Consider the following 13,140-nt stretch of genomic DNA (forward strand, 5'->3'; position numbering starts at 1 on the left):
AGAGAGGGGGGGGGTGGGGGGGGCTGCAGATCCCGTCAGGTCCCACGTACATTTCTGGGCATAGTTTATAGACCCTCATTAGTGATCTGTATGTTTTAATGTGAGCTCAACTCGTTGGTTGATCGGTTGCCTCCATGTATCCTGTGGAGAATGCAGTTAGCATTTAATATTTTGCTTATTAACATTAACAAGCAAACACGGTTTAATGGAAATACGTTTCTGTATTACCAGAAGTCATGCATGGATAATAAAACCTCAAACTAATTAGGATCTGGGCCCAGCGTGTGAATTAACAATCATCAAATTTGCATCCTAATTGCTTACATTTATGTTGAAAATGAAACTCTTGCTATCATGACAACTGGTTATTTCCTAAACTGTGTAATAGTGTATTAATAACATATGCTTATAGTATATTGGCTCATGCAGTCATGCAAGGATTCAACTTTCTTTACTCAAAGTGAAACTTTAGAAAATGGTTTTCCAAACAGTTCAATTTTGTTTTCTGAGATATTTGTGCAGCTGTCTTAATACGTAATTCAATTTATTTTGATTTCTTGCCTCCCCAATGGAACCGAATCTCAAAATGATATTACAGCAGACAAGAAATTGAGGACACTTTAGTTTGATTATTGTGCTTTTTGTTATGGACCACATGGGCAGAGTTTCTGGAGAACATTTTAAGCACCCCATGGCCACTATTAACATTGAGTAATAATAAAGCCCTATAACCACTATATTAAATTATCCCAAAATTGAAAAGATGAATCCTACAATCGTTATCCCCCTGTGTAAAAGCTTTCCTAACAACCAGAGATGGAAGAATTGGCCTCTTGCATACGCCATAGTTACTTCAAACTCCTTGTGAAAGTCCAAGATGGAGGCGCAGATTGAATTCACACATAAACTTGTTGAAAGTGAGAGGAATCAGAAAGGAAGAGTTGAGGTTAAAAAGAGTAGAATACATTTCAACATTTACCTCGGACAGAATGAACAAATGACCTGAGGGTGCATCAAGCATGCACAAGGCATCTAGAAGACGCTGCTTCCTCGCTTTGTCACCAATGCCTGAGCATGAAAGTCCAGCCTCTGGCTGTGAGAAAGAGGCTTTTCCCCTGACAGCAGGAGAAGCCAGAAAGGGGGGGGGGGGGTATGGAGACAGAAAAAGGGTCTCAAACTAAAAAACAATACGTAAACAAGACAACATTCCCCATCTTCCTCATCACCGGGATTGTAATACATGTTACAGTAGATTTCTACGTGTGTTCTTTTGATTGATCTGTCCATGTCGTCCACATGTGAGCATGAGACCGACTGACAAAGGCAGTAGTGTGTAAATAAATAAATGCATACGTGCTCTTCAAGTTGCCCAACAGGGGCCTCTAGTGGAGCGGTGTACACATTGCATACAAAGGTGAGATGACCTCTGTGTGTGTGCGCGTTTGTACCCGTGTGTGTTCTCAGGTACCTTTACAAGTTGCGGGACCTTCACCTGGAGGGTGAAAACTACACTGAGGCAGCGTACACACTGCTGCTCCACTCTCGCCTGCTCAAGGTAGGAACACCCCCCCCACACACCCACACACACACCTGCATTATATATGCATCTACTGTATTTATTTATAGACACAGTGTGCTACTCTGTCGTTTTATTGCTGGCCCCAGTGTCTTGCCAAGTCTAATGACTTTTCTGTCCACCACGAGCACGCCAGTGTTTTTTATTAGCTGATAAATGGTCGCCTCGTCTCTGGCCTCCAAAAGATTAAGCCGCAAGGTTTAGTTTATGGCCTCGTACCGGCCGCTGTGGGTGCCTCGCTGCGCTGATCGACTCCCCACGTGCGCTAGTTCCTGTGTGAGCGCCAGCGCGTGCATTTCAGTGTGTGTGTGTGTGTGTGTGTGGCCTCTCTTGTCTCTTCATCTCTTTAATGGTACCCTAAGAGGCCCACGGAGAGGAATAGGGGAATAGGGGGCGTCGCTCTCTTTCTCTCTGTCACTCTCCTGCTCTCGCTGTCTAGTATCATTAAATCACAGCAGTTCAACTCTATAAACATAAATGATTATCTCCATTCATCTCCAGTGTCAGTCCTGTCATACTTGCTTCACAGTAATGAAAAGGGCTCTTATCCTCCTCCTCCTCTTCTTCGAAGCAGATAGACGCGCTGCAATAATAAAAGAAGTCAGGGTCGGAGAGATCCTTGTGCACTTTGGTTTGGTTTCCAAATGAATGAATCTGTCATTTACGTAATGGAAGATTAACTATTGCCTCATCATAATTAATGAACAGTGTGTTGCATGTTTTCGTGTGCTCTCGACTTCTAATTAATATTGATTTAATGAAAGTAATCTTTTAGTTGTTCTCTTTTTCAACGCTGAATGGAACAGTGGAGAACAGAGTTGCTGTGATTCTCCGGCGTTCTCCTCTTTTGTTGTTTATTTTTACCTTCTTTCTGTCTTTTTTCCAGTGGGTGGATGAGACGTGCAGTCCCCAGTTTGAGTACCGCGGCTCACAAACCCAGCGGCAGCTCAAAGAAACCCTCTACGACACCATCATCGACTACTTTGACAAGGGCAAGGTCAGCCTGCTTCGAGTCTGCAGCATCGTGGAGTAATGTGATGACTTGAAGAGGGTTGATCTGTCATCAGAAACTGGCTTTTTTCGCTGGCTCTCAGATCCTTTTATAGAACGAAACCTGATACAAGGCCAACAGCGCTCTTTACTTAAGATTTTCCTTTCCTGTCCGAGTCTCTGAGCAGCATGTTGCAACTTCATTCATCTATCAGTGTCCTATGTCCCTGAAAGCAATGCAAGGCGTTGAGATCCAACCACGATAGCTGGCGCCCAATCCTTGAGCAGATGGTGTAACGAAAGAGCCTTCTTTCTCTCCGTGTGTGTGTGTGTGTGTTTAGATGTGGGAGGAGGCCATCACTTTGTGTAAGGAGCTTGCAGAACAATACGAAAACGAGATCTTTGACTACGAGTTGCTCAGCAAGAGACTGGTAATACACGACTTTCTCAAACATTCACTGGGTTTTTTCCTTTGCGTTTCATTCTCTCCTCCCTTTTCCTCCTAACTTCCATTCATACATATGTTATAGATGTCCCTGGGTCAAAGGGAGCGTGTTTGAAGCAAAGGAAGAAGCGTCAGTAACACAGCTCACTTAAAGTTCACCCGTTTTTTAACAGCTGCTCGTCTGTGACTCAGAAAATATTATTCCCAGTCAGCAGTTTTCCACTTGAAGTTAGACATCTGCACTCTACTAGCGATGATTTAGCGCCACCATTCACCCATATTCAAAAATGAAACCTTACTTTGACACTTCAAGTCCTCCTTTGAAACAAATCGTTTGTGAAGAGCTCCGGTTCAAGCTTCCTCAATGATCACATGCAAAGCAGGATTTTTCATTGGAAACCATCAGCAACTACTACCAACTCAGCACTTTGTCCTCTCAATCACTTCCCAGTCCCTTTCATGCCTTGCTTCAACAATACAGCAGACTTGATTTGATCCATTCTCCATCCACTTTTTACACAACTCACTTCCTTCACTTGACTGCAGCAGTGGCCTTCTCTGCTAATGTAGCACGCATGTTATTCTTTAAATTCGCAGACGGTGCCCTTGGATGTCGCGCGTCCTATTTTTGCTCCATCTATCTCCCTCAGAGTCCCACTGTTCTGCTGAGAGTCGCTGTGTCACTGGCGCAGGCTGATAACGATGCTGCGGCTGCACACAGTTGACATCTGAAGCTGTCTTCTGAACGCATGCTGTCTGTCTCTCTCTCTCTCTCTCTCTCTCTCCTCCTGCTCGGCAGGAGAAACAAGCCAAGTTCTATGAAAACATCATGAAGATCCTGAGGCCAAAACCAGACTACTTTGCAGTGGGCTACTACGGCCAGGGCTACCCTCCATTCCTCAGGGTTGGTGTTTGTCACTGTTTGTTGGTACTAAAAGTGAAGTGTGAATAGAAGCAAACGGATTCACACTGGGTGAGCAGCACCTTAGAGTCACAGAGGCTGCCTTGTAATTAATCATATTGTATAAGAATATGTTCATATGCATTTTTTAGCACTGCACTAAGCTATTCAACTTGTAGCAGTGGTTCACATCAGAGGGATGATTAACACAATGGGACGTGAAGTACATTACGGGAACCTTGTAGAAAACAAAATGTTCCACTGTTTATAGCTCCTATATGTTGTAGATGTGTTTGACTAGTGGGGTAATGAGTGTGAGGGGGGGTATGGAAAGGAGACAATGTATAGGCGCACTTTGATAAATATGCGCAGTGTCTACCAGCTCCACTCTGTGTCCTCCTGGGAAAAAAAGGGCTCAAACCGTATGTTTCTTAACACCAGCGCATCTCCTGTGGCTGCAGAACAAGGTGTTTATCCACCGAGGCAAGGAGTATGAACGCAGAGAGGACTTCCAGAACCAGCTGATGAGCCAGTTCCCCAGCGCCGTGCGCCTCAACACCACCACCATCCCGGGGGACGACATCAGGAACTCTCCGCTGCAGTGTATCCTTCTGCAAACATTACTCCCCCCTTCAGGACGGTAGCGGCTGTAGGGAATTGTTCCGTATCGTTTCATGTATAGATGTATGGAGAACAGGAATATCTAAAGTAAATTGACTAACTTTTGAAAATGTAATAAGTAACGTTACTGTTTGAATGACTCCACCAGAGTAGATTACGTTATTCGATTTGATAACGCTTTTGTTGCTTTTTAAAAATCTTTTAAGAATATGTTTCCTCCGGTTTGACATTATTGGGCGTGTTTGGTTTGTAGTATTTTCTCTGTACAGTAATGTTAGAGCCCTTTTATGATTTCAGGGGGAACATATTGTTTACACTTATGGCTCTAATCTTAAAATAAAACCCAGCCGCTTGAGGTCGTCGTTGTATCTCAGTTATAGGACCATATATTCTGACACAGGGATGTAGAGATGACCTCTAACACGCGGTGGGGATTTCTTCCTGAGTGATCTGAACCAGATATCCAGTGTTTCACAGTGAAATCGGTCCTGGAGATTCCTCCTCGCCTGAAGAACAAACCTGTTCCCGATCAGATTATCAAGTCTGTTAAACAGCGTCTTTTGTCACGCTTCATGTTTTGATAAAGAAAATGTGACTTCCTGTAAAATGATATGCACTGAAGAAGAAAACCGTCCTGATATTGTCACATTATGCTGTTTGTAATATGACTTTTACCTGTTTACACCATGCGCAGCTTCTACAAGTCCAACTATGTGCAGCGTTTCCATTATTCCCGACCGGTCAGGAAAGGACCCGTGGACCCAAACAATGAGTTTGTTGTGAGTTTTTATGAAAACACGAGTGTTTGATAAACAATTTTGTGCTTCTCTATTGTCTAAATAGCGGTATGGTTCATAGGATAGTGTTTTATAGTTGAAAATTAGCACTTCCGACGGCTATATGTTTAGCATTTGATAATATTAGATTAGAATGTGCAAGGATGAATAAAGGAGGGCCGGTACAAAAAACAAAATAATAATATATGAATAAAGACCAAAAACAGATCAAGCTAAGAACTATGGGTTGTGATTAGCACTCCATTTGCCCCTTTTTTCTTTTTTAAGAGTATATTTGTTCATTTCTAAAGGGTGAAACCATTGAGGGATCTCGGTGAACACTCTCCCCACATGCAAACAAATTTAAAATATATATGAACATTTTTTTAAAAGACTATTATTAAATGTATATATTACAATGGTGTGATTATCACCTGTATGACAGACCCTAGTTTCTGAATGCAAAACGAGGGCAAAACCCATTAATGAATAAGCAGCGTGTGAATGTGTGAATTCCAACGTAACCCAACATTCCATGAATTACTCCAGTACAACAAACCTCTGCACAGGACTCTAATATAATCGTATCTTGTCATGAGCCGACACTCACTTTGTTGCTTTCCTTTTCTTCTCCTCCTTTTTATTCCCCTTGTTCAAGTCGATGTGGATTGAACGCACAACCTTCACCACGGAGTATAAGCTCCCGGGGATCCTGCGCTGGTTTGAGGCCAAGGACATGAAACATGTGAGCGTTTGTGCGTGTTGGTTTGTTTGTGTGCTTCTGTGTGTAAGCGTTCCTTAACCCCTGACCCAACGCTGTGCTCCTCTCCGCAGACCACCTTGTCTCCGTTGGAGAATGCCATAGAGACCATGGAGTCCACCAATGAGAAGATTCTGACCATGATCAACCAATATCAGGCCGATTGGACCCTCCCCATCAACCCGCTCTCCATGCTGCTCAATGGCATCGTGGACCCAGCGGTCATGGGCGGCTTTGCCAAGTATGAAAAGGTAAAATATACTGAGTCCATCCAATTTATAACCTTTTGCTACTTTTGGACCATTGGAGTGTGTTAAACTTTCCACCCTTATATTTGGCTGGTTTTTAATAGGCTTTAATGTTTTATCCCAAAAATGTATTCATAATATTTTATTGACACGATGATTAGAAAAAGATTCACCATCTCGTTAATACTTTTTCATTTATATGCGAAGACTATCTGAGCTTTATAGATATCTGTGTCACCTTGTGAGGGCTTAATTACAAACGAATAAAAGCAAGAGAATAAAACATATTGGTTAAGGTTGGCAAAGTCAGTAATTCATTTACAAACTGAGCCGGACCAGTGATACATATTGAGTGTTTTTCATTTGTCCCTCTGAATCAGGCCTTCTTTACCGATGACTACAATCAGCAGCACCCAGAGGACCGAGATAAACTGATGCGCCTCAAAGACCTCATCGCGTGGCAGGTACTGGACACCACTACACCAACTGTATCTCTTGCTCTCTCTTGTGGCTGTTCCTGTTGACGCCATTATATTTGCATTCATAGATCCCATTGCTGGGTGGAGGGATATCTCTCCATGGGAAGAGAGTGATGGATGACCTGCGTCCTTTCCACGAGCGCATGGAGGAGTGTTTCAAGCAGCTGAAGAAGAAGGTGGAGAAGGAGTACGGAGTGAGAGAGCTGGTAAGAACTCGGGGGAAGAGACCAAATGTGGGCAGCGACTTTTTACTAAAACATGGTGTATCTGTATGATGAGGCTCAGGCTGTACTTTTTAAAATCGTCTACAACCAAAGCGTGTTTGGGACGGTCTGAATGGGGCTGAATGTGGTCATTAACTTGTAAGTGTGTGGCCCTCGAGGAACGATTCGACTAATGATGAGCAGGAGTCATGTGACGTTTACTTAACCAACTCCTCTTGCTTTTGCGTTCACTACATTTCAGCAGAATATTATAAATGTTATGTTGTAGTATTGTCCAAAATAACAATGTTAAATGCTTATTTTCCAGCCGGAAATGGATAACAGGAAGTCCAGCCGTCCGCGCTCTGTGCTGCGGACCTTTCGTCAGTCCATCATCTCCATCTCCTCGCTGCAGGGATCTGAATGTGTAACTCCGACCAGGCACCATTCAGACAGGTGGCCCGGCCAAAACCATCAGTTTTATCAAACACGTTTTAGGTCCTTTTTGTTTTACCCAAATGCCCAATACCCAGACGAGGACCACCAAAGGAACCGGTCAGGTCCACTTCAATCCCGAGTTGTTCGTCACCCCTGTTGCAGCTCTCATGGATCCCTGCTCATCGTTGACTAATTACATTACATTACATTACATGTCATTTAGCTGACGCTTTTATCCAAAGCGACGTACAATAAGTGCATTTCCACATAGAGATACAAACTCAGAAGAACAAGTAACAAGAAAGTACATTTTTCATCAAATAAGCAGTTACAAAACATGTTATAGAAAAGTGCCATTATAAGGACTCAATCACAACACACGTCAAATCGGCGTTTTAGCCCACTGATCACTCTCCACACAAGGCAGCAAAGTTTGCGAGAGGGGGTTGGACAGCATGAGTCTGTGGACCCTTTGAGAGCCACTGTCTTTTCTGTCTCTATCGTTGTTCTTGTCTCAAGTTGCACACGTTTAGCGGTTGTGTCGCACAATAACGTGAATATGAAAAAACGAACAGTTGAGCCCCTTCTATTTACACCTCACACCCCTCTTTGTCTCCCCCCCCCCCCCCGACAGGGACATACCCCCGGACTCACCCTCCTCCTGGAGCTCCACCCTGCCGCGATCCAGCGGCAGCGTGAGCGCGAGCGCGGTGGAGGGGGTGGTGACGGTGGGTGACGCAGAGGTGAAGCTGAGGAAGAGTAAGAAGAAGAAGAAGAGAAGCAGCATGATCTTCATCACGGAGGAGAGAGAGAGGACACAAACGCTGGACTCCAAACGGGTGAGACTGGGTAGAGAGAGAGAGAGAGAGAGAGAGAGAGAGGTGATTGAATAATAGAGCTGAATTTCTTGTGATCTCTGTCTCCCTCTAGCTGTCCAAGAAACAGGAGTTCCGCAGCGACACCAACCTGGCCGAGCCCAACGAAGGCAATGTGTCGCTAACCAACGCCAACTCCAGGTCCCTGCCTGCCATCACAGGTGACCAACGTACACACGCTCATGAAGTCACATGCGGCCATGGGCAGGAATATGCCATGTTATAAAAGTAACTGACCTCACTGCCAAAGGAGCGAGTCCGCTCCGGCTGATTTTTCACAAAACAGTCACCGGCCTCATTCAGTTCACACGCCGCACCTTCACATGGTGTTAAAAGTGTCTCTGGCGCCGCCCCTCCATGTTGGTCCGGGCCTGCTGAGCCGGCATCGCTGAGCGCAGGCGGCACACAGCCTCCCTGCACCGGTGACACCTGACCACACAGTTCATCTGTTCATCAGAAGAGCTATTCACTTTAGAGAGGGTCATTGTAAGAACGAGGCAGACACTGAATGCTGAGTTTTCTTTTTCTGTCTGGAGGTCTGTCCTTGGCAGTGCTGGGGAGCGCGGAGGAGGTGGACTCTGTCAGAGCCAGGAGGGACAGTAAGAGCATGTCCGTCTGTGTGACCTCTGACCGGACGGCTGACAGACGCTCAAAGGGCGTCATCAACCTCCTCTTCAAGTCCAAGGTGAGGCTGACTCAATGGTAACACACATCAAATCTAAATCTGGTCGAGGGTGTAGTTAGGCCTGACAGGCAGCGAAGGGCCGGCAACCCTCGAACAAGTTGCATTATTGGACGAATAAGTACAGCCTCAAGTACCTCATTGCTTTACGGTCACCAGCAGAATTATAAATGGTAAGTGAGTATCTGCCTTTCAGCACAAAATGGTTGTAGCCACCAAACGTTTTGTATCACATTTCATCAGTCTAGAAGAAAAAAAGTCCCCGTAAGTGCATGTAAACAGCATTGGGTCCTGCACCATCTCATTCATTCAAATTGCTCGTGACGTCCACCTCAATTGTCCGGTTGCAACAGCTCACATTGCCTCAAAACAATTCATTACGGGCGGATTTACGGGGGGTTTACCGGCGATCGCCACCGAGCTAAAAGCTGAAAATATCAACTAACGCTCTAAGTAACTTGTAACTTTGAGTGCTCGTCTCAATGTGAACAGCAACTGTACATTAACCTGAATAATGCATCCTCTGTGACTCACTCTCAACCAATCAGAACGCTGGATTTCATCTATCCGTGTTATAAAAACATATATTATATATAGAATATATCTTGGGTGTGTATACACATCAACGTTAACACATTATTTTCAGCTATTTTAGCACCTGACTAACAGTAAACCGTCTTTACACTGTGAATTTTTGTTTCAACAGAGCTCCAAATCAGACGATGTGAAGTCCAGTGATTCAGCCAAAGGCAGTGCCGATCATTTCTGAAATCTTTTATGTTCATTTTTTCTTTATTTTTCTTCATGCATTTTTTTTTTTTTTTTTTTACAAAGAAGTTCACATAAACCAAATCATGCACACAGACACCCTCATTCAGTCGGATTGAGGGTCTCTGTGTGGCTTCTTATCTTAATATAATTGATTTTAGCTGTCAATAAAGACTTATTTTTGTGGCATGACCTTTTCCTGGTAATTCAACTGATTCCCAGTGGAGCTAAATGCCATCTTACGACTTTTCAATCAATTCCGCTTCTACAAAAATGAGCAAACACAAATCATCCATGGCACCGCGCTTGATTAAAGAGCGCCTTATTACACGTTTTCCCTCATTGGTGGTACGGACTGAAGTTAATGAGAAAATAATCACTTGATGAAGCACAAAGGTTTACCGTGGCAGGACTTTACACAGGCGTCCAAAAAGCTTTAGCGCTGACACAGACAAAGCAAATCGAATTAATTAAACAAACTGTGGAGCGTACTGTACAACGGCTACGCCGTTTGTTTTGTGCTCAGATATGAGACAAAACGTGTTTTTCTTTTTTAGTTTACTTTTGTTCTGAAATCTTAAAAGACTGACTGAGTAAACACAACAAGTTATTTCCGATATGCCTGCGCTGTGGATCCGAGGAACCCAAGAGGGTTGTTGAGCTGATTTCCTCCTTTCATTCCTTCCTTCCTTTCCTGGTGGCACCCACAGGTAGCGTCAACACACAGGTGCACCCAGAATCCACTCAACCAAACCCCTGTCCCGACAGTGAGTAAGTGAGGTGGGCCGGATGTTAGCCCAGAGTATCGTATCGCTTTCTTCGTTGACTTTAGTGACATTTTCATGAAAATATTGAGATCAACTGTCGAAAGAGCAGTGAGGCTCTTGAACGTGGTGATAATGAATAAGTGACCAGTGCAGTTAATGAGAGGGTTAAAGCATCGCTTGCATTGTAAAAAGTTCATTTTCTTATAAAAAAAATATTACATAAACATTTTAAATTAGGCAATTTGAATGATTCATAGATGTGGATGAATATCTCCCATTGGCCCCACTGTGGTTTGATTCCCTCACAGACTCTCAGACCTTCAGAGGGGGAATTAGAACCTTTCTCTTATTAACACTGCCATAATCTGGTGACACACTGACCGCAAGATTCCTCCAGCGCCGATTTCAGCTTACAGAACAGCAGCGTAGAATTCGTATTCATGATTAAACCATTTCTCCATGACCACAGAGCGACTTTAGTCCAAAATCATCCATCTCACCTCAGCGTGAATAGAATGGATGGGAGGCTCAGTTTAAGGACACTCTGTGTATGTTTTCACAAGGGATGCAAGCACGGCGTCGGATTGCTGACCGACAGATGAATCGATCAATTAGTTTGATCTTGGGAGGTTACATCCCAGATGAACACGGATGCATAAAATGTATGACGTGGGAATGGGGAATGTGTAACAAAATGAATTTTAAAAGTTAAAGAATCACGCTCAAGATTTATTTGAAAACTCTGACTCATTAATGGCCCTTGGCTACATTCATTATATTCACATCAAAGTTAATGATCTCGCTCTGTGGCCTCTTCTGGTTTCAAGATGGAAAACACGTCAAAAACCCACAGCTCCTGCGGTTATTATTGAGTGTTACTTTGAGCCTTTGAAGGCATGACAGATTCTTTTGATTTTGTTTGAAATGTTCTTCTGGTGATATTACTTACATTTCATAACACTAGTCAAAAGTGTGAAACGTATCCCTGCACAATCTGGTCAATTAATGTTGGTCATATCAGTACAAATATTACTAGAATAGAAGGATATCTCATGAAGAATTCCTCAGTGATCACGTCACATTATTTATTTATACTTGAATGAGAATATTTTAGTTTGAATGCATGAATGTTAAAAAGAATGAAATGCACACCAATTAAGAGATACATCTGATAGAAACTAGATAGATGTTGTAAGACTCAAGTATATTTTAAACAGAGAGAATAATCTCACAAAGTAGTACATATACCTGTCAGGTGAAATGTTGATTTTTGTGTGAAGGAGACAGTGTGCTTTTACTAATATAGGTATATTTATCACTATATATTTTTCCCACAATGAATGCTTTCTTCAAATATCTGTTAATGCCAATTGTATAACAAGTGAATTCCCTGTCAGATGGAAGCAATCCTGAGGGCCTGGATTTATACTTCAAACACACATCAATATATGAACAAAGCTGTTTCTTGATCGCGCTTCTCCCAGAAAGTTAAAATCATCGGAGAGTTTAACCAGTTGATCTGTGGGTAGATTTTATTAAAGAATGTGCGAACACAACACGACTCATTTATTTAGGATGCAGCGAGGTGGTCAGTAAATTATAGATTGAGCTCACTGTGGCGTTTGCACTATCCATCCAGACTGTGCACAGAGCTGTGCGCTACCTGGGACCTGCACGCCGCTCAGTGCTGCTGCAGCTCCGGAGGGCGACAGACGCGCCTCAGCGGCTCTGCTCAGTCAGATGACCTAACACGCTTCATGATGAGCAGTTCCATCGGCAAACGGCCTGGCCTCAAAATGAAGGGAAAGGTGATAAAGTTGGTCATTTGGAAACAGTGATACTAATGCGCAGGCTGTCCAGTGGAAGGAAGGAAGCTCATTTACAACTAACTTGAAGCAAATTCTGGATCAGCACGGCAAATTCTTCTTAAGCTTTTTCATTGTTGTAATGATTGCATCAGATGATGAGAGCTGTAGTTATGCCCTTTGTCCTTCAGGGGGCAGTAGGATGTAAGGCTTTAAAGATAAAATATGACTACACAGATTCAAAGAAGTGTGAGAAATCATCTGACGAACCATCTTGGTTACTGAGTGAATGTTCTGGTCTGCAGAACTTTCTGCTCATCTCATCTCCTGGTAAGCATCACCAAGATGGCATCTAGTAGAAACATGAAGGGGAACTTACTACATTCTCACACACCTGAATTGATTGTGAAGTTCAGGAAATGAAAATATTTGTTATAGGTTCTCTTTGGTCTGACATCTTAAATTGAAGCTCTTTGGTCAGCGACATTTTTCATCCATACTGCACTTTGTCCAGCCAAGGTCTTAAAATCGAATCCAGCAATCTTTGGTATGTGTTTCTGTAATTAAACGACTTGCACCAGAAAGCAATTGTATCAGAAAAAATGACAGTGGTCGAAACTTCTCGTGTCTCCTCATAGAGCGTAAATCCTTCTGTGGTTATAGGTGAGCACTCAAAGGATTTGATATGCACTTCATTTGCACTTCATATGCAGTTTTATTTCATCTCGTCATCACACAGGGCTGTGATTCTCCAAACGCAGCTGCCAATCTCAATTAACTTGACAAGTCTATCAAAATGAAAGGGG

At 43.2% G+C, this 13,140-nt stretch overlaps 1 protein-coding gene across 1 annotated transcript in view; it reads left to right on the forward strand.

Annotated features, from left to right (window-relative positions):
* The window catches only part of LOC119210833 (dedicator of cytokinesis protein 2-like), a 74,092-nt gene extending 62,017 nt beyond the window's left edge, over positions 1-12,075 (forward strand). Inside the window, exons 36-51 of the mRNA XM_037461224.2 lie at positions 1,465-1,555; positions 2,463-2,573; positions 2,908-2,997; positions 3,811-3,915; positions 4,374-4,515; positions 4,993-5,074; positions 5,228-5,312; positions 5,968-6,054; positions 6,144-6,320; positions 6,698-6,781; positions 6,865-7,002; positions 7,328-7,455; positions 8,072-8,276; positions 8,368-8,473; positions 8,849-8,997; positions 9,701-12,075. Of these exons, the coding sequence (XP_037317121.2) occupies positions 1,465-1,555; positions 2,463-2,573; positions 2,908-2,997; positions 3,811-3,915; positions 4,374-4,515; positions 4,993-5,074; positions 5,228-5,312; positions 5,968-6,054; positions 6,144-6,320; positions 6,698-6,781; positions 6,865-7,002; positions 7,328-7,455; positions 8,072-8,276; positions 8,368-8,473; positions 8,849-8,997; positions 9,701-9,763 (1,843 nt within the window). The 3' untranslated portion in view covers positions 9,764-12,075. The remainder of the gene's footprint in view (positions 1-1,464; positions 1,556-2,462; positions 2,574-2,907; positions 2,998-3,810; positions 3,916-4,373; positions 4,516-4,992; positions 5,075-5,227; positions 5,313-5,967; positions 6,055-6,143; positions 6,321-6,697; positions 6,782-6,864; positions 7,003-7,327; positions 7,456-8,071; positions 8,277-8,367; positions 8,474-8,848; positions 8,998-9,700) is intronic.
* Positions 12,076-13,140: the final 1,065 nt, after the last annotated feature.

The sequence above is a fragment of the Pungitius pungitius genome, chromosome 2 (genome assembly GCF_949316345.1).
Source record: "Pungitius pungitius chromosome 2, fPunPun2.1, whole genome shotgun sequence".
NCBI lineage: Eukaryota > Metazoa > Chordata > Actinopteri > Perciformes > Gasterosteidae > Pungitius > Pungitius pungitius.